Below are 20,035 nucleotides of genomic sequence, written 5' to 3'. Positions count from 1 at the left end.
CACCTCTCTATACTTTTACTATACTTACCTATTTATAGATAGATACATATCTCAGGCCATGTACTATGTATATAAAAACTAGCTAGAGATAACGAAGAGTGGGTCTCCTAATGAAGAGTGATCATCTAAGTTGATTCTACAAATATACAAATAGGAAAAGCAGCTTATGAAAAAATGCAAGTCCCTTGACAAAGGGAGGAGTCCAACCTGAGATGGGCACTATGTACAGGAGTATTCAGTGCCTATTTAGACCTCGGACTCCAAGGGCAAAGCCTGCTCTCAAACCCTTTTGTGTGACAGTACACTACTGAAAATAAAGAAGCGGTAGCAGAGCAATAGGTTAGGGACATATTAGAAAGGCTGTATATTAATGGGATACAGACCAAGGTTTGAAAAGATGTCAGTGATGTGATTACAAGGCTGCTGACTATCACCTGTGAAAAATCTTAGTGGTCAGGGGACATAGGTGACAACTGAACAAAGGCTGTATTAAAAGCAGAAAGGAAGGCTGAGAGATCTGTAGGCCAGTCAGGCTCTCCCCTTAGTCCCTCAAGAAGTCAAAGACCACTTCCTCTTGGAATCCATATCCAAACAAGTGGGGTATGTGAGATGAGTCGGTCAAAAAGCCAACACAGATTTAGCAAAGGCAGAACATGCATGATCAATGTGATTGCTTTCTGTGGTGAAATGACTCCAGCTGTGTGCATGAGGTTGCTACAGCCAATGCAGTAAGCCTTTCAGCTACAGCATTCTTACCTAGGAGCTGAGGAAATGTGGGCTGGATGAAATGATTGATACGTGGGTTAAAAACTGGCTGGGCTGCTGCAGCTTTAGTAATCAGAGGCTGTGTCCAGCATTGACTAGTATCAAGGAGAGTGTCCTCCAAATTGCTGCTGGGGCTGATTATGTTTGGAGTGTTCAGCAGTGACTGGAATGATGAGGCACATACTCTCAGCATATGTGTAGATGACACTGAAATAGAGTGAATGGTTGATAAATTGAATGTTAGAGGTCCAATCCAGATGCATCTTGATAAATTTGAGGATTTAGTCATCAGCAACTTCATAAAAATTACTGAAGAAAAATTCTGCAGAGGAATCCCACGCATCAGTAAAGATTAGAAACCAACTTGCTGAGTAGCAGCCCAACTGAAAAAGACTAGGGTTATGCTGGATACCAAGTTGAATGGAATGGGGTTTGTCACAGACACATATCATAACATGTCAGAACAGGTATCTTCATTAATGAATTTTAGTCTGTTATTGAATTAATGAATTTTAGTCTAGAATTCTCTTTCAAATTCTTTGTTGTAGTTTGGACCTAAATAACTTAGAAAAAGGAGAGGAAAAAAAATAATCTGTGGTACTTTACCTAGGAAATGCAAAAAGAACTGTGGTTGCCTTTTTTTCAATATTTAGGGAAGGCAGAACTGAATAATACAATAGAAGGATGTTTGTTTCAGTGCCTGGGGTTCTGAGCCTTTAATTGTTTACTATTGCACATTTATTTCTGTAATATTAAGTACTGTATGTATGTGCTTAGAATCAGAACAGTGGATTAAAATAATATATGCAAGCAGAGTTCTTTATCTAAATCAGAGACATCAATTAAAATATGCCTAATGTTACTAATTAATTAGCTTTTAGCTAAGGATTATCCATATTTTTATATATTTGAAAGTGTCTGGACTCAAACATACAATAAGGTCCTTGCATTTCAACTTACCCTATCAGTAATGGATTCCTGACTTCTTTTAGTCGTGCCCCTTGGTGACAAATTGTAGCATATGGTTGGAGCACAGTCTACTCAGTGCACCAAAGTACACTCGGAAAAAGAATAGAGAAAATAAATTTAAATTAATGGGGTTATGTTACTACAAGACTGGTAGTTCAGGTGAGGTGCTGAAGGAAAAGGAATAATACTGGAGTGGAAAGACGGAAGAAGTTCTGGGATTCGGGGTGTCAGAAGAGGAAGGAGCACAAGTGAGAAATATGGGCTGAGAATGCTGAAAACCCTGCTGGGATCCTGGTCCAGATAATCTTCCAGATTTCACCTTACCTCAGGAAAGACAAGCAGTCTTTCCAACCTCATTGGTCACATTTCCCCCACCCCTCTCTCTCACACAACTGTTCTGTATTCTATCTATTTAAACAAATAATGAAGCCAGAGAATATACACTGTAGTATTTCTGGAAAGGCTGTTGGGCTGGGGGGAAGGAATAATCCTGATATATTTGTAACAAGAATTATCTAATACTTGTGTAGTATCTTTTAAAAAAAATGTACAGCAGTGGAATGAATAATTAATAATTACATTTAATAAGTATTAATATATTTAATCAAGAATTAATACTTATTCATTGTTTGTGCCCTAATTGTTTTGTTGCTTCTTGCAGTTTTATTTAAGCCTTAGAAGTGGTTACACTGACCAATAAAAGAAATTGATAAGATTAGGAGATAATGCTGTAGGTGGCTCTTATTCTATGATATAGCAAGAAGCCCACCTAGACCAAAAAAACACTAAAATGCATGTTTAATTTGCCCAGGCAAGGAAAAAAAAACACATGACTAAAATAATAAGCTGGCAGTTGCATCTTTTCATGGCAAACAGAAAACATATCTGTCATCAGTCTAAATACAATCATTTGCACAAGTTCTGAAATTGTGCTTAAAACCAGTTTGAAAATTCTGATTGGCAAGAAGTGGCAGGAGTGGCATGCTTCCACACTGCTCTCAGATTCTCAGCTGATGTACACTGACTTTAAAGGAACTGGGCTAATTTACTTCTCCTAGGATCTGACATATTATTGACCAGAATATAGGTGAGAATAGCTGTGTCCTGTATTAATTTTTATTACCTTAGCTGAAGTAACTTTTTACATATTCTTTCTCAGAAAAACAATTTCTATTTGTTACTTCTCACTTCATCATACAAACCCAGAGCACTGAATTTCTCAATACACAATTTTAAAATCTCTTATTTATCTATATGTTCTGAGCTAGTTGACTTCATTAAGTACTTCCTCTTCTGCACAGATTTGTAGAAGCTATTTATCACTGAAACTTTAGGGGAAATCATTATGTTCACTGCCTTTCAAGAAGCATTGGACATAGCTCTGTCTGGTTCAATGAAGATCAGCTCTTCTTTTCCTTTTTCTCCTCCTTCTAAAGCTTTTTGCTTTATTGTGTCATTCTGTTTTGAAAACTATGAAAGCCTTTCATGCCATCAGGCTCTAGTTAGCAGATGACGTGGTTGAAATTGCAGAATATTAGACATTCCACAGGGATGAAGGATAGTCTAAAAGAGGATGTTGTCAGAATGAAGCCAATAATCTTCAATCCTGTGTTACCTTTTATAATTGCATTTTTATTGACTTGTTCAGCAAACACATTCATACACTTGACAATTGATGGAGTACCATATATCAAGGTAATTGGTAGGTAGGACGTATCGGTCCTGTTTTCAGATTGTGACTCTACTCGGCTTGGAAGGAATGTCATGTGAAATATATTGCCACAAGTTCTTCTGTGATCTATGAAGAGTGTTTTGATTACATATGTTTGGGTTTTTTCATGGTAATCAGGAAAAAAGGGTAAGAGAAATGCAATAATTTAATGGTTAATTTTTGATCTGTCTAGTTTTGAGAGTGGGTTTTATTTCTCAGATAGTGAAACCCCATAGATACCAAGAGTGAGAAGAGTGCATTGCTGTGTCATATTGCTGGTATTTACCTGTGTAAAATGACATCATAGACCTTGGGGCAGCTTTAATTCACCGCAGAAGTGTGTTGTGAAACTTTGTCATTTATCATTGTACTGTCTATTGACCTAGATGTCCTCAGGTTTTTGAAACTGGTCATTGTAAGTCATATGAGGCCCTCTACTGGTAGCCACTTCAAAATATATCAAGGTAAGATTTTAGAAAAGAGAAAAGAAGAGAGATTGCAATGAAGCTCTCTTTTAGGTTATTTTGTGTAATTCAAGTACTGGAGACTAAGCAGTCGATAATCACTCTTTAAATGTGATTAGTATGACCCACAACGTTGAACAAATGACAGATTCTTAACAGTTAAAATATTTCACATGTGTTTTCACATACTGTTATGTAGAAATTATCCTGTGAGGTTGATTTTTCTTTTCAGCTATTCTTGTTTTTGTCATGTTTTTACTAGGTGTACATTCCAAGCAGAGTGGCTATTGTGCTTCAGAATATGGATATCCCAAAATGAAGTTTTCTGTAACTTACCACTTGAAGAAGCAAGTCATAGAAGAAGTGCTGATACGCTGTACTAGTACTAAGTATAATAAAACTTGCTCTAAGGAAGCTTTCTGAAACTAAGTATAGTAACATTAGGTGTTTAAAATATAAGATTAATATTCACATATAATTGCAGAGCTCTTGACTTCCTAGAACCTCTTTTGAGGAAACTTTACAAAAGTGTCAGAAAGGAAAACGTTGGTTTTGTAGTTCTAGTAGTACAAAATTACACTTAAGATGTTGCAAAGCAGCAGGTCTTCTCAATTAAATTGTTGTTTACAGAATTTTATCGGGAATAACAAGAGTGATCCTGCACCAAAGTTTGTAATTTCTTGTAATCTTCATTTTGATAGTGAATTCAAATGTTCATTATATAGTAATGCTTCTTACTAAAAGTAAGTAGTTTGCTTAAATAAAACTGAAGTTTTTGGCTAAAAGGCAGCCTTAATGGTTTATGGGACCTAATTTGAGGCTCCTCTTCTTCAATGAAGTCCAACATGGAATTAGAAATGTTTATCCAAATGGGTTAGAAGGTCCTCTGAGAGTATTGTACTTTGACATTTTTCATTTAATTAAAATTGCACAAAAATGCTGAACAGCAGAACAAGCAGGCTGATTGACTGGTGACCTGCTGATGCTATTGTGTGTGTTGCTTATTTGCTCCCAATCAAATCACTTAGTCTGTGCATCTCACTTGCTACAGCTGAAAAAATGACACAACAGTTTTATTTGGATGACTAAAATGTTCAGTGAGAAGAGAGTTTTGTTCTTACTGCAATGATACCACACTGGAAGATGTACTTAAAATGTAACTCCTCCCATTGCATTTATTTCACTAATGTCAGGACCTCGCAATACTGATTTCACTACTTCTAGAAGCTGCCTTTCAGCTTGGAACATGATGATGTTCTTGCACTTTTATAACTTTTGAAACATTGCTTCTCATGAAGAAGCAGTCTCAAAATACAGTGATCAAACTAAGGTGTTTTTTCGATAAAATCAAGGTAGTTAATTATTGGAGTGCTGCTATGATTATTCAAGTGAGTTCTTTCACGAGCTACAACTTTTTTGTAAAGAGTAAGATTTTGTATATTTGAAAATGTATTGCAGAGTATTCTGGAAAATTAATACCAAATTAACGAGACATGCTTTATTTTGTTCCATTTATTTAAAAACATTTAAATTGGTTCAGAAATGAATGTCTTTTGTACAAATCTGAATTTTCTAACTTTTAAAGTAGCCAAAGAAGAAGATGTCCGTGACCATTTCCAAGTCATAATTTTACCCAGTTTCCTATGTGAACCATTGTGTAAATTACTGAATAGTTGTGCCAACACTGAAAATCGATTCACAGTTCTTGGAATGCTTACTTGTGGCTTACTTCTTAAGCAAAATAAGGGATGGAATAATGCAGCATGATGGAAAACGGTCTTTTGGAGTGTTCACACTGAAATGACTTTATGAACATCCCCAGTCTGCTATGTTCTGTGTGAAGGAGAATTTTATATTGCAGTTGAGTATCATAGTACTGTTTAGGATCATGCTTCATTTTCCTCTACACCAGTTTGATCATTGTTTGGTAGTGGGCTAATAAAAGCATTCCCATTACACTAAGACTTAAAGAAAATACACTGAACTGTTTTAGCAACTGGAACTGATTATATTTTTTTTTCCAGGTTGTTTTCCTTGTAGTGAAATAACGAGCAACTTCTAATACATGTTATATTTACATTGTATTGATCTAATATGTTTTATAGGGTGGTTTGTTTTTTTTACTGGCACCAGTTCCAGGTTTCAAGATGTAATGCAAGGCAAGTGTCTGTGTCAAACCTTTTTTTCAAGAGAAGGAGTAAATGTATGATGTGAAGTATAAACTGTGTAAAATTACATGCAAAATAAACTCTGAGGAGGATAAAACAAATGCATATATGGTTTCATTGCTTGTACTGTAAAAGGATTGTACAGTGGAGGAGAGTATTAGATTGTGCTCCATCTTGAAATCAGAAACTTGTCTTGGTCAGAAACAGTCTAATGAGATTGGTAGAATATTTGTCCTATGCACATTTTTCTTTTATGTAGTGATAGATTAATAAAAGCAGACTATACAAGATTTGCAAGATGAACATGTAAATATAGGAAGCATAATAATTAGAGATCACCTCTACATTCTGATGGTGTGTGTGCTCCTGCCTATTTTGTGAGGTTGGAAATTTTTCCCTTGCAATACCCATGAAAAGTCAATTTCTTCCTCCTGCTCTTGGTATTCTGATGGATTATGAAGAGGAATTCAGCTACTGATATTTCACCTTCTGTCTAGCATCACACTCAGATTGAAAGACTTCAACCAAGGTTCCTCCTTACCACTACACACCTATGCTTGTAGCTGCCTGTCACCATAAGTGATTGAAGCTTCAGACACGTTCCAAGAAGCACATGAGCTCCAGAGCTCTTTTGCTTGGGTTCGCCTCAAATCAGCACTCTTCAGTCAAATATGATAGTTTATCTCTGTCACAGAAGTAAATTAAGTGGTCCATGGTGATGTATCCCTGGGCACAAAGGTCTCCACAGATTTAGACATCGTGGAAGGAATTCTCTTTAAAAATAATTTCTCTTAGTGTAAAGGACTGATAAGGATTGTGATGTTCCTATACTTAGAAATATATACTTCCCTACCACCTGAAAAAGTACTAGTAATTCTTGGTAGCTCTGGCCGTAGAAATTGTTGCTCCATGGTCTCTAAGAGTCAATGAGAATTGGGTTTCGTGCTCACCTGCCGGTTTATCTAAAGATTCAGGTTGACCTTCCCTCCATCTTGCACTGTGTGTGTGGAATGGTTCTTTGTAATGAATAATTCAAGTTCTTCTCAAAACCAGGTTATTCTTATGATAACAGGCAGGCATCCACTAGACTGGCCTATTCTGTGGGCAGTAAGTTTTGATTTCCTTGCTGTTTTCTCCTCCTCCCACAATTCAAGCCTTATTGTCCTGTGGTTTATTTAGAAGATGAATGGGGTGGTTATCTCAGGTTGGTGAGTACTTCTGGAAAACAGATTTTAGTGGAAAACCTGCTTGACCTTTTGGTTGGTTGGTTGGTTGGTTGGTTTTCTCCTGTGAAATTTGTCTTCCTCTTTATATTCAGTTTAGTAAAGAGTTTGTTAGCCATGTGCTCTGAAAGACAGAAATGTGGTGTAGCTAATCTTCCGACAAAAGAACACCAGCTCTGTGAATGGTAAGGTACCAGACTAGGTAAGCAACTGTATGGTACTCAGGCATAACGCACAGTGATATTTTCCTGTATTAATCTGTCAGTCACAGTTCATCTTTCAAATGAAGTTTTAAGCAGCTTGAAGTTTAGTTTCCCATTTTTTTTTCATGTCTCCAGATCTTGACTGCCCATTAATGGTTAAAGGAAGAACTTCCTGTTTATTTAAAAGTCTTCTCAGAGCTCAAAAATAACTTTACTAGTTAGGTCGCAAAGGGTGAGGGTTAACTGAATGAACAGCAGAAATAGTTTCCGTTAACTTAAATAAATGTGGATATTCTATTCTGGATGTGTTGAGGCCTATGATCCATCTTTCTTCTGCTCCATAATTTAACTTTCTGAGGAATTTAAGTATTCAGCATGTAAGAGCTTCCTCATTCACTGTTTCCAAACTGGTCATGTTGTCATTGTTGGAGGATTGCTACAGAGATGAAGCAGTATTTTACATATTTTCATATATCATACCTTAGTTAGGATCTGACTTTCATAAAAATCATCCTGTAAGTGGCATCTTCCTAACAACAGAAGCTTTTTTACTAAGGAAGAATCTTTATATGTGTCTGTTTTCACACCTCATAGTATATGGTGCAAGGGTTTTGAAGAGGTTGAGGGTTATTTACTGTAATGGAGAGCTGTCTCTTGTGCCAAACATATGTTTTAACTATGTAGATTTTCAGATTAATTAGAGTTGTATTCAAATTATTGAGGAGAGAAATAGCATCTTTCTGAAAGTTTCACGAGCATTTAAAAACCCAACCAAACATTTTGATCATGTTTGCCTTTATAGAGACAAATATTTTTTCTCCATACAATGTTTTCTTTTTGTTTTATCTGCAAATCAGTTGCACTAATAGTGACAGGTAGACATATGACTTCTCTTATTAAAAAGAATTATATAAATTGTTGGGCAAAAATAACTTCAGTTGAATACATTAAAAATATTCTGTTTATGGTAAGGTAAAAACAAAAGCTAATGATGACTCATTAGATGAGACAAATTATATTTTTCATGCCTGTGAGTACAATATGTACCCTGTAAATATAAATAACTCTTGGATATTCATGGTAAATTAAAGCCTAAAATGAATTAGGAGAAAATGTAAGAACTTGTAGACATTGAAGTAATAGGTCTCAGCTTAGCTGATATTTTTGCATATTTACAAAGCTATTCTGAACCCTGAAAAAAAAAAATCTAAGTGTTTAATTGAACTAGTTCTGAAAACTCTTCTAAAGTTCAGACAAAGACAATAATTTCTCAGAATATTAAGAGAGGATTAAAATTGATGCAGCACTAATCACCCATGCCATTTGACTCCAAGATAATCTTCAGCATTGTTAAAAGCTAAGAGGGAACTCTTTCTAAACTTGCTTATTTCTTCTGACTGTGTCTCACAAATCACAATTTAAAGGTATAGAACACAGACTATGATAGAATGATGTGAATTTAATGCATTGAATAGTCAGTCTTTGCTCATGGTATGAGGTTTATGACAAAACAGATACAGTGCATTTAGAAAGGCGGGTATGTTTGCAAACACTGAAAAAACTAAGCTGCAAATGCTGTAATATAGTGTTTTGTCCATAGTAATTATTTGTTCTGCTACTTTCCAGTAGTCTGCTTGAGTCTTTTGTAGCAAAGGAATGAACTCTGTTCTATTTTCTATTCTCTTTATTGGAGAGAGAGATTGAGGGCAAGCAGCTAGCTGTCCTGCTGTACTGGGTCTGGCTGGGATGGAGTTAACGTTCATCACAGCAGCCCTATGGTACAGTGTTGTGAGTTTGTGCTTAAAATGGTGTTGATGACATAGCAATGTTTTGGCTGTCACTGAAGGAGGCTTGCACAATGTGAAGGCTTTCTGCTTCCTAGGCTGCCCACCCCCACACTCACTGCTTGCCAGGAAGTGTCTGGACATCTGCCTGCTGATGGGAAGTCGTGAATGAATTCCCATTTCTGCTGTGCCTGCACTTGCAGCTTTTGCTTTCCCTGTTAAAGTATTATCTCAATTCACAAGTCTTCTCACCTCCCTTCTATTTCCTCCCGATCCTAAAGGAGAGGGAAGTGAGTAAGCAGCTTGTGAGGGTATTTGGCTGTCTGCTGGGTTCAACCCACCACCTCCACCAAAATCCTAGTGAACTGTCCACCTCAGAAGGAGATTGGCTGGCAAGATGGAAGTAGGTGAAGTTACTGAGTGTATCTTGCGTTTACTTGAGTTGTAGAGTAAGATAACTGGAGTAGAAAGTATCACCTGTGTGAATGATCAGACAAAGTCTACGTATTCAGTCTATTTCATGCTAAAAATTCTTGGGCCGGTTCTTTTGTAGTAGTAGCACATGATTATCCCCATAGAAGAGTGTAAAAATACTTCTCTACTTCAAAATGTGAGTATCTTTTAATGTAAATTCCTTCATAAAAGTTTATTCACTATTGAAAGAGAAAATACTTCTATCAAAAGACTACTTTCTGGTACAGTAAAGATATGGAAAACTAACTGAAATTAAAACCTGATCATTAGAATGTATGAAATTTTAACCATTACTTTTGTACAAAGCACCTTTCATATATTGACCACTGATTCTGTTGGGGTGTTTTTTCTTTGTTCATTACAGTGGTATTAGACCAAATGCAACATTTTCTTTGAGTCTTTCTGCCTTTCCTGCTTTTTCAATGCCACTAATCATTTTAAGTCTGACTGTTCCATGCTTTTGTCAGGTGACAGCAAACACTGTTTGGCAGAAAAAAAAGCACATTTTTAGACTAGCATGAGAAAGCCAATTGTGTAAACACATCATGTCCAAAAACCAAAATGTATTTTTCTATCCAGCATTGTTTATCTGAAGGAACTAGTGTTGATCACTTCATGAAACGGAACAGAAGGGCTGTGTGGCATAGAGAACAGTTATTTGTGCAGTAAACTATTTTCCCAAGGCAAAAAAATACTCCAGGATTTCAAATAGAGGATTTTTTCATTAAAAATATTGGAGGATGACAAATGAGTATTTTCATAGAAAGTTATTTGTCAAAAATCCTCCCAGAGCAGTTCTATAAAAGTAAGAATACTACGCAAAATCAATGCTTGCATTATGTGCAAAGGATGGACACTAAGAGCTCTAACGTTAATTAACATTAGTGTAAGCAGCTGAGTGGAGGGGGCTTTCATTAAATTCATTGCACAAGTGAATCCCTGTACTGTTCTTCTGAAAATAAGGAACATTTTTTAATGAGGATGTACAGTGTCAGGGCTATAGGGTTAATTTTCCATCAGCCTCCTTTAGCTTCTGAAATTAAAATCAGCTATGTAATTTCTGCTTGGTGCCTGTTGGAGAATGTTGGCAGGCAGTGACTTGGCCAGGCTCCTAACCTCAGCATCCTCCTTCCCAGATGGGTCAAGCTGTCCCAGTGGTGGTCCTTGCACAAATGCTGGTGGTGCCACAGGATGAACTGGACTGGAAAACTGATTTGGTGGGAATATAGCTCTCTGCCAAAATATGTAACCCTAGCTGGAAAATGTGTTCTTTACAATTCATAGATGTCTCAGTCTTCCTGCACCTTGTCAATGAGGGTGACTATGCTGCATCCAGTACGTGTGGGTTTTTTCTAGTTGTGCTGTTTAACTGCCTGCTGTTAAACTTCCTTCTAGTTTTCAATAACCTGCTGGATCTACCAGTCCCTGTTCCTCAAACTTATCGGACAAGTTTAATACAATACATCATATTCCTAGATTAACATAGTGGCCACATGTCCTTCATGGCAATGACCTGTTTTTTTTTAAAAATCCTCAAGGAATCACTCAGTAACATGGTTAAGTATTTTATAAAAAAGTTTAACATGGTTTGCCTAACTGGGGATAGCTGGTAGGAAGTGATAATGACAAAATCAGATATATTTAATGCAATTTTAGCTTTTTCATCTTTTTTCTTTTTTTCTTTTTTTTTTCTTGAATCTTTGCCTGGGACTGTAGTAAGCACAAGGTAGCACCAGTGCTTAATGCATACCTAGAAATGCTATCGCCAAGCTCACACACACACATTAAAGGGAACATAAAACCATATTGACATATAGATAGAAATTAACTAGGGAAGGCTATTCTCATATCAACAACAACAACAAAAAAATATTAAATCTCTAATTATCCAGTTCTCTGTTGGATTTAAGTACTGATGGAGTGGAGGGAGGCAATTCCTAATCTTCCATCACTGCACAAAGAGAGTTACTCTTTTTCAAAAATCTTCGTGTTAGTTCTGGTACAAAACATGAAAGGAGCAAATATCCTGGAGTTACGCATCTGCTGCTGCTATAGAAACTCTCATCAGGAAATTCTTGCCTGGCAGTGCATACTTATTATAGTGGTTGATTGTAATAGTCCCATTTAAACTTGAGTGGTGATACACACCTTGTTATATAAAACACTGTGCAAGGTTGTTTAAACATGAAAGATAATTGCTGATGTTTCATTGGTGGTAACTCATAGGTAGATATTCCTATGACTAATTAAATACACTGACCTTTAGTATTAACAGACTTGATGGGTTTCAAGCCATGATATGCTTTGATGCTAGGCATAGCTTTCAACCTGTCTTGTCTGCTTTTGCTTTTTTTCTGAACAGAGCTTGTGAATATTCCAGTTTATTTTGGAAGGCGTAATCAGGTGTTGGCGTACTCGTGCTCCCTACAGAGTCCTGTCACCTTGCAGGACTGTGCCAGGCTTAGTCCTGCGTACCTCTAGCTCTTTTCTATCTACTGCATCAAACCATATGGACCTTCTGAGCAACGCTTGTGTCCTTATCCCTCCCTATTTCTTGGCTCCTACCACTGAGCAAGGTGGGTATGTTGATACAGGCATTTTCAAGGGGTTTGGCCCATCAGAAGACTGTTAGGGCCAAATCTCTCGGGTGCCTGGACACAGAGGGGACTGCAGCACAAGTAGAGGTGTTGGCCCGTGTTTTACTTTATCCTTAAAGGTCACGAGAGGCCCAGCTTCTAACTCCTAATTTCCCCAGACTTAAAAAGATGCTGTCACCCTGGTCTGGCGGCTGCTTTTCAGGGCTGTCCGTGACATGAAAGAATTGATAGTCATGTTTCAGCCATTGCTTTCACAGCAATTGCTATAACAGTGCAGATGTAAGCTGCAATCAGAGATGTGCAAATGAACCATCTTCAGCTTCTTAAATTTATTCCTCCGTGTAATCTGCTGAGCAATGCTTACATGTTGCTGGTAGGTAATTTTCCCCATGAGGAAAAATTGGAAGTCTGAGCGTGTCCTTGCATATATTTTGAAGTCAGTTTCCTTTGTGCCCCATACATCTTAAATCTGAAAAGCTGATATATGGCAGATGACTTGCCCAGGATTTGAAAGAATCACTCCACAGCTCACCAGGAACAGGTTTTTGCACTGGGGAAAGCAAAACAAAGTATGGAGATATGAAGGGCTTGTGATGACTCACCTGCTGCGGTTGCTTTGCTGCCCAGTGGAAGAGTCAGACTCATGTGAACCCTGCTGCAAACTTCTGGATTGGTACAATCAGATCCACCCTCTTCCCAGATCTTTCGAGGGGTCAGTCGTATCCATGCTGGTACACAGGTACTGCTTATGCTCCAGGGATTACAAGTAAAAGGTCAAGAACTGGGATGACAGAATGACCAAGGTAAACAAGGATGTGAATCCTCAAGCACACAACACGTACACAGAAAATTTACTGTTTCTTAGCTCTTTTTCAGTTCTTACTGGAATCGATCAGGTGTTTATCCTATCTTTCACATTGACCACTGCTGGCAGAAGATGCAAGCAGCCAGCAGCAGGTATCTATGTGATAATCCTGCCTATGGGGAAGCCAGGTTTGCTTGGGGATGGGCTGCACATGATAGAGGAATCTGTGTGCAACAAGGAGGGAATAAGTGTCCAGATATATCTGGTAGGTATATGCAGTGAAGCTGTTTCTCTTGCTTTTAAATCATGTGTTGATATATCTCTTGGTCACAGAGATTTGAGTAAGTGGGCCTTATTGTTTAAGCACACATTCAGCAGTATTTTGTACCCACTTCTATTCCTTTTCTGCATCTCTACGTCACATCATTAGCACTAGCAACAACCTACTGCTGCACAATACTTCCACAAATTATACTGCTTCATTAACCAATTGATGTGTAATACTATTACATGACATTTTTCTAGAGGTGATAGCTAAAAGTCCTGAACCCTCTTGGAAGTGATAACAGAAGAGTGGTAGTGGAGTTCAGAAAGATAAATGTGCTGCAAATGGTTTGGTTCCTTAGCAAGTCTGCATCTACAACAGTGATTCAGATCAGAGAAGTAGTATGCAGTTTTGAAGCGAGTCCCCTGATGGTCTCCACTTACTGTGTGCTGACTCAGTTCCAAGAGCAGTTTTGGTACAAAAAGGTAAGATTCTTTAGAGGTGGAACTAAACAACAGTCTCTTCTCCAAAGGTGCTTCGAATGTCTCTTGGTGTGTAATTTGTTTAGACACTGAAATTTCCATGCATGGCTTCCACCCATAACAAGGACTTCCCATGTTCATCTAATAAATCTTCCTATCAGGAAACTCAAATTACACATGGAGGTAAGACTTTTCAGCATAGAAGGTGAGACTGCATCTAATCCACAGTGTGCTGCCCAAACCACATGTAATAGTAGTGTGAAGAGCTCAGCAGCAGCCACTTTGATCTGTTCCTAAAATATTTGCTAATGTAGATGTAGCATAATAGGCCAGTACTATTATTTCTAAATTTGCAAGACTTTGCTATTGTCAATCCATATTCCTTGACTTAAGCCCTGTTCCTTACTGCAAATCAAATTAAAGATACAGAAATGTTTCTGAAAATGTTTACACAGAACTGATGTTGTAAATCTACAATTATTTTTACAGTTATCTTAATGTGGCCGTTATGGCATAATAACAGCCTTTAGTCATTGTTCTCCTGCCTGCTAAGGCAAGTAATGTGCTTGTCTAATGTAACAGAAACTGCAGTCAGTAGCAAAATCTTTAATATCTAATTTGCTAAACCTTATTTTGCACTTTTTCATTGGAAATGCAGATTTAGAAATTGAAATAGTATATGTAACATTTCAGTGCACAAAATCATTACCAACAGGATATTTGGATGGCGGATGTACTTTGGTTTGGAAGGTTTTTCAGCTGAGACTAATATGTCTTCATGTGCCAGTAGATTTTTAAAAAGTTAATAAGCTTTATGTTTGGGATATTTTGTGAGTGTTTGTTGGCTTTTTATTTATTTATTTAGCAGCACATAATGAAACAGTTAACTCCTCCCCAGCCCCTAAAGACTGTTTTATTTCTAGTCCGGTGCACCTGAGGGTTGCCATTCCCATTGGTAATAAAATCAGGAATTGGTTCTCAGTCCTCATGGAGTTTGGTGCTTCCTTTTGCCACAAACATTATGTTCACATAAGGGATTGTAAGGGATGATTTGTGCCTGACAAAAGCACAGAAGAAGTAAAAGTGATATTGGCCCACTTTACAGATAGGGATCTGTCACACAGAGGATATATTTCAGGATATATGTTACAATACTGTGCTGATACAAGGACTCACTAATTCCAGATCTTGCGATGCATTTCTCTTAATAAATTCTTCCTTATTTAATTTCAGCCAGGAAGACCCTACCTGTGAATTAGGTGGGATGAATGCTGCAATTCATGCCCTTCACATATTTTATTTTGCTTATTTTCTGCTGCATTTTATCGTTGTGCTGTAATGTTGCATGCTCTAGTAAATGGGGTAATTGAGGAGGGTGTCATGTGATGCGTTAATGGTACATCAAAGGTATAAAATGGTGACTATAGAAGGTTCATGCTATTCTTTTCACCTTTTCAGCCCTGTTTGCAGCTTTACAGGAGCTCCCCAGTTGGAGCTTCAGAGCCAATTGGTTCTTGCCTGGTCGGCGTGTGCAACCACTCTTACATCTAGAGGTGGGCAGAAGTGTATTTCTGGGGTAGTTAAATGAGTTCTCCAGGTGCTCCCCATACCCCGTCACTGGAAGCATATGTTACCAGGCATCAGGTGGCTGCAGGGTGAGGGTTATCACAGGAGTCACATGGGAGAATGGTTGTAGAGTTCCAGGAGAAATTAACATCCTCTCTCAGCCTTGCTGGCAACTGACAGGTGAGAAGAAGAAACGTGGGTATGTTTCCTTGCGTTGTGATATTCTGCCAGTTGTAAGTGCTTGGCAGGAGGAGAGCATCCTGGCAGAAGGTCACCAAGGCTGTGCTGGGCGCTGTCAGTCACCCCGCAGTTCCAGCCGAGGGCAGCGCAGGTGGGCCGTGGCAGAAGGGACCGCCAGGTATTTCCAGGGCACTGCAAGCTTTCCGCCTTCTGTTCCCCAGCCTCATGTTGGCACAGCTTGAACCAGTGCAGGGGCAACAGGCTGGACTTCTACGTGGCCAGCACATCTTCAGTAACTCCAGGGAAGCTGTGATGTATACCACTAAATATAAAGCTATTCCTCTTCAAAGGATGTGTTTGCTGTATATACTGAGATATATAGCTGTTGTGTTCTCTGGCACTTCCTATAAGGCCTTGCTTGATTTCTCTAAGATTAACATTTTTTTCTATGTAAATACTGAAAATGTGCCAACTGTAGATATCCATGTACTGTATTGAAACCAAATATATCTTTATGTCCAAATATTAGTTAACATAAGCAAAAACGAATTTCATTTAAATATAAATTCAATCATCGAGGTTATCCAAACATCTCTGTTAATCAAAAGCCTATCTAAATACTTGTAGCTCTCTGCCAGGCACTAAAATCAAGACTATGGAAAGACCTATGGGAGGAAGAGTTAGTATTATTTTTCATGGGAAAACCTCACACAGAGGTCAGTACTGTGATGGTTACAGTGATCCCGTGAATCTGATGCTTACAGAGGCACATCAGCTGAATAACAACAGTTCAATAATTTACGCCTACTGTTATTGCAAGGAATCTCAGATGCAAACTCCAGCACAGTGTCAGGTTCTGGCCTTGCTGAGTATAGATTACAATATAGTAGTTAGGAAATACTGACTTCAAATGTATTTGTTGCTTATAGAGTAATCCCTGTTTATGTATTCAGTTGATAACATAGAAAGCAAAAATTATTTATAAATACAGTTTAACTTCCATTAAAGCTTAAAAAAAATTATCTTGAAAAAATTTTAAGAGGGCTAAGCAAAAGTATTAAAGCTGCCATTCCAGTCCTCTGGGAAAAATCATCCTTCAGTTTTCATAAAAACCCAGCAATAACTAAAATGGATTTCTCCGCCTAAGTAGAAGTCAGTGTCTCCTTTCTGGGTGAATAATTGAACTTATTGGGTTATTCAGCACACTGATAATGTACAAATACTTAAGAATCAGGTTAGCAGTTTTTATTTTTTGTTACCAAAGTAAAACACAATGTTTTGTAATACTTGAAACACTTCATTTGACCTAGAATAACAAGATTGATTTTGAAAAAGCTCAAGAACAGAACAGAACTGTTAAACTAGTTTTACTAAGGGTCCAATTGTGGTTTTTAGGTGTCTCAGTGTTAATGTGATATGGACCTAGGTATAAAATGACTGTCCTCTTACAGAACAGTGGCGAGGTTGGTATGAAATACCCAAATGCCTGTTGGTTGAGAAAAACATTGTGATTCTCTGCCCTAGCGATTAGCACACCCATGTGGGAGGTGAGATATCTGGGGTATGATTTCTAGTCCCTCCAAAATTGTTGGTCGCATGTGCCAACGTAGCAGCATTCCATGCAGCAGGGCAGCCCGGGCCCTCGGAGGTACGCCTCTCTGCAGGTCGGGGTACCTGTCGGAGGGGCGAGCAGCGGGGGATGTGCCTCGGGTGCTGAGCAAGGTGGAAGCTGGGCTCCTCGCCCTCCGCTGGCCTCAGCCACCTGTTTGGCTTCCAGGTGACACAGCTTGACCTGCATGCGTAGCTAGTTTACATCTGTGATCTAGCAATGCCGTGACTGGAATTCAAGTGATACTAAAGCATTGATTTTGTCCTCTGATCTGCAACACCTGGCCCTACTGTGTCTGAATCCCCTGCTCTCCCCTTTTTAGGGCTGTTCCGTAGCCCACCTGCACATTTATGTTGCTCCAAAGGAGCACGTGCTGGTGGTGCATGCAATCCTATCTGTGGTAATAGTTTGGCAGAACAGTCAAATTCTGTCATAATCCTGGCTAACTTTTTTTCTCCCCTAAGCAGGGTGTTCTCCTCAAAAAACTGTCCATGTACGTTTCTAAGTGTATGTATGGTATATCTATGTGCACACAAATATGTGTCTTTAATTATTCTATTTTAGTGAAAGAAGATTGCATCAATATTTATTAGTTTCTGTCCTTTTTAGACTCAGGACCAGCTTATTTTTCTGTGCCTGAACAGACCTGACACAAAGAAGTTCTGGTTTCCTTATGAAATTCCTAGACATTTCTGCAATATAAATCAGTAATAAAAACCTTGTTAACATGCAATCAATCAGTTTTTTTACAGAGATTTTTTTCAGGAATGGGATGAAAAGGCTGATCTTTCTGTTCAGGAATTCTACTAATGAGCCTTTTTTTATAGGCTCTGCGCTCATTAAGGAAAATATACTGACAGGCAAATCCCACATGGCTGTACATTTCTTTCACATTAAGTATACTTAAATACTAAGTGAAGCTGTTGTCCTGACAACTTGCTAAAGCAGCCATTGAGTCTGTGTAATCTTGAATGCTCTAGCTTAGTTTCAAGGCCATTTGTGTTTCGTACTTCTTTTTGCATCTTTTATTGAACTGGCTTCCCTTGAACAAGTGAATGTAGTCCATCAGGATAGTTCTGGGATCACAAATTCTAGGTCAGTGGACATTATTATATTTCCTCCTTGAGGCTGTGATTTTGTCTTTGTAATACAGAAATATAATGACCGTAATTCTGATACCTTTAGATCAGAATTACATGAACTAGAAGGCAGGATTCAAGACTCAGTATACTATATCTGCAGAAGTGTTTTGATATTGTAAATTAGCGCTAAAATTCTGCCTACCTTGTCAAACTGCATATGGATTGTGAAACAGAATTTGGGCTCCTACAGATCCTGATATATACATCAGTCAAATAACATCTAATAAGAACCGATAATGACTGGCAAACTATTACATCCTTTTGACTGCTTTGCCTTCACCATTCTTAGTACTTTTGCTGTACCACCCATCTGCTGTGTAGTGATTTACCTCATTTTGTTATTGCAAGCTCTCTCAACAAGCTCTGTCCACAGAAGTCACTGAAAGTGTTGTGCCTGTTATAATGTTTGGTAACCACTACAGCTAACTTCCTCAAGTCTTTATCTGTTGTGGTGTGTTTTAGTTGTGGTATTTTTACACGCTCAGATACTTGCTTTCAGGAACGGCAGTACCTTGGACGTTCCTTTTAGCACAACGCAGCCTTAGCCTAAAGAATTTTTTCTTGCTTTCTCATCTGGTAATTGCTTCAGGAGAGGAAAGGGGAAAGATGCACAGGATTGTGTGGAAGTCAATAAGCAACATAAAGAAGTCTACATGTGGTATAAGCCACTGCAAAACGATTCACGTGTAACATGCTGCATGTCAATGAGGTGCTGCTGTGCCCCATGACTTCTCTTTGCCAGTCAAGGAAGCAATTTAAGCATTTACTTAATTGAGGGATGACAGTGAGATAAAAGCTTTAAAGTTGAGTACATGTTGTATGCTTTTCTTTTTGTTTTCCTTTTTCTTCAGGACCAGAGAGTTTAGTATCGTATAGATTTGATATATAGATATTCAAGAAATCACTCTGCTTGACTTACATTAAGTCACACTGGACCTCCTACTTCTTTTCTTTTGAAAAAAACCTGGAATTACTCTGTAGGGAACACTGCAAAATCTCATTTAAGGTCAATGGAAGCAGTCACAGTACTGCCAGTGATTTCCAAGTCCAACCCATGCCATTTATTTTCTGGCTCCCTTTTGCTTACAGTTTGTCAATTATATATATGTTTTTCTCCTTAATTATTGCCAAGTGCAAACCCCTTTATGCTCTCCTGATTTATATATATTTTTAAATTAAATTTTGAAGGACTGCGGTACTTATGATGAGAGTTAAACACATTTCAAATCTTTATAAGCTTATTATTATATTATGCTGCTTGAACTACAATAATGCTAAGGGATGGAGTGGGGGGAATAAAATTAATGGGTTCCTCTTGAAGTAGAAAAAAAATATTCATTTTTGATAAAAGATCTTTTGATAATTTACTCTTGACTTCACTACTTGATTCATCTCATCTTCCCACATTAATTTGTTTTTAATTTTTTCCCCCTTGCCTTCTGAGGTTTTCCAGCTTCAGTAACAACTCTGAAATGGTTGGAATGATGGACTACAAAATTTAACATTTTTGAACTAAAATAAAAAAGAGCTTAAACACTTGAGCTAACAAGCAATATAACTTTCACATAATAAACTAGAAATTCAGCCTTCCAGCGCCTTGATATAAGGTGCTGGAAATTGATTATTCA

The 20,035-nt window shown here is 37.9% G+C and overlaps 1 protein-coding gene across 3 annotated transcripts in view; it reads left to right on the top strand.

Moving 5' to 3' along the window:
- The window catches only part of GBE1 (1,4-alpha-glucan branching enzyme 1), a 172,298-nt gene extending 166,116 nt beyond the window's left edge, over positions 1 to 6,182 (top strand). For all 3 annotated transcript variants that reach the window (XM_042788260.1, XM_042788262.1, XM_042788261.1), the window contains one exon: positions 4,172 to 6,182. In XM_042788260.1, the coding sequence (XP_042644194.1) occupies positions 4,172 to 4,228 (57 nt within the window). In that variant the 3' untranslated portion in view covers positions 4,229 to 6,182. The remainder of the gene's footprint in view (positions 1 to 4,171) is intronic.
- The last annotated feature ends 13,853 nt before the right edge of the window (positions 6,183 to 20,035 follow it).

Source organism: Tyto alba, unplaced genomic scaffold, assembly GCF_018691265.1.
Source record: "Tyto alba isolate M040663 unplaced genomic scaffold, T.alba_DEE_v4.0 Super-Scaffold_14, whole genome shotgun sequence".
NCBI lineage: Eukaryota > Metazoa > Chordata > Aves > Strigiformes > Tytonidae > Tyto > Tyto alba.
Note: the sequence above shows the minus strand (reverse complement) of the source record. Positions and strands in the feature narration are given on the sequence as shown.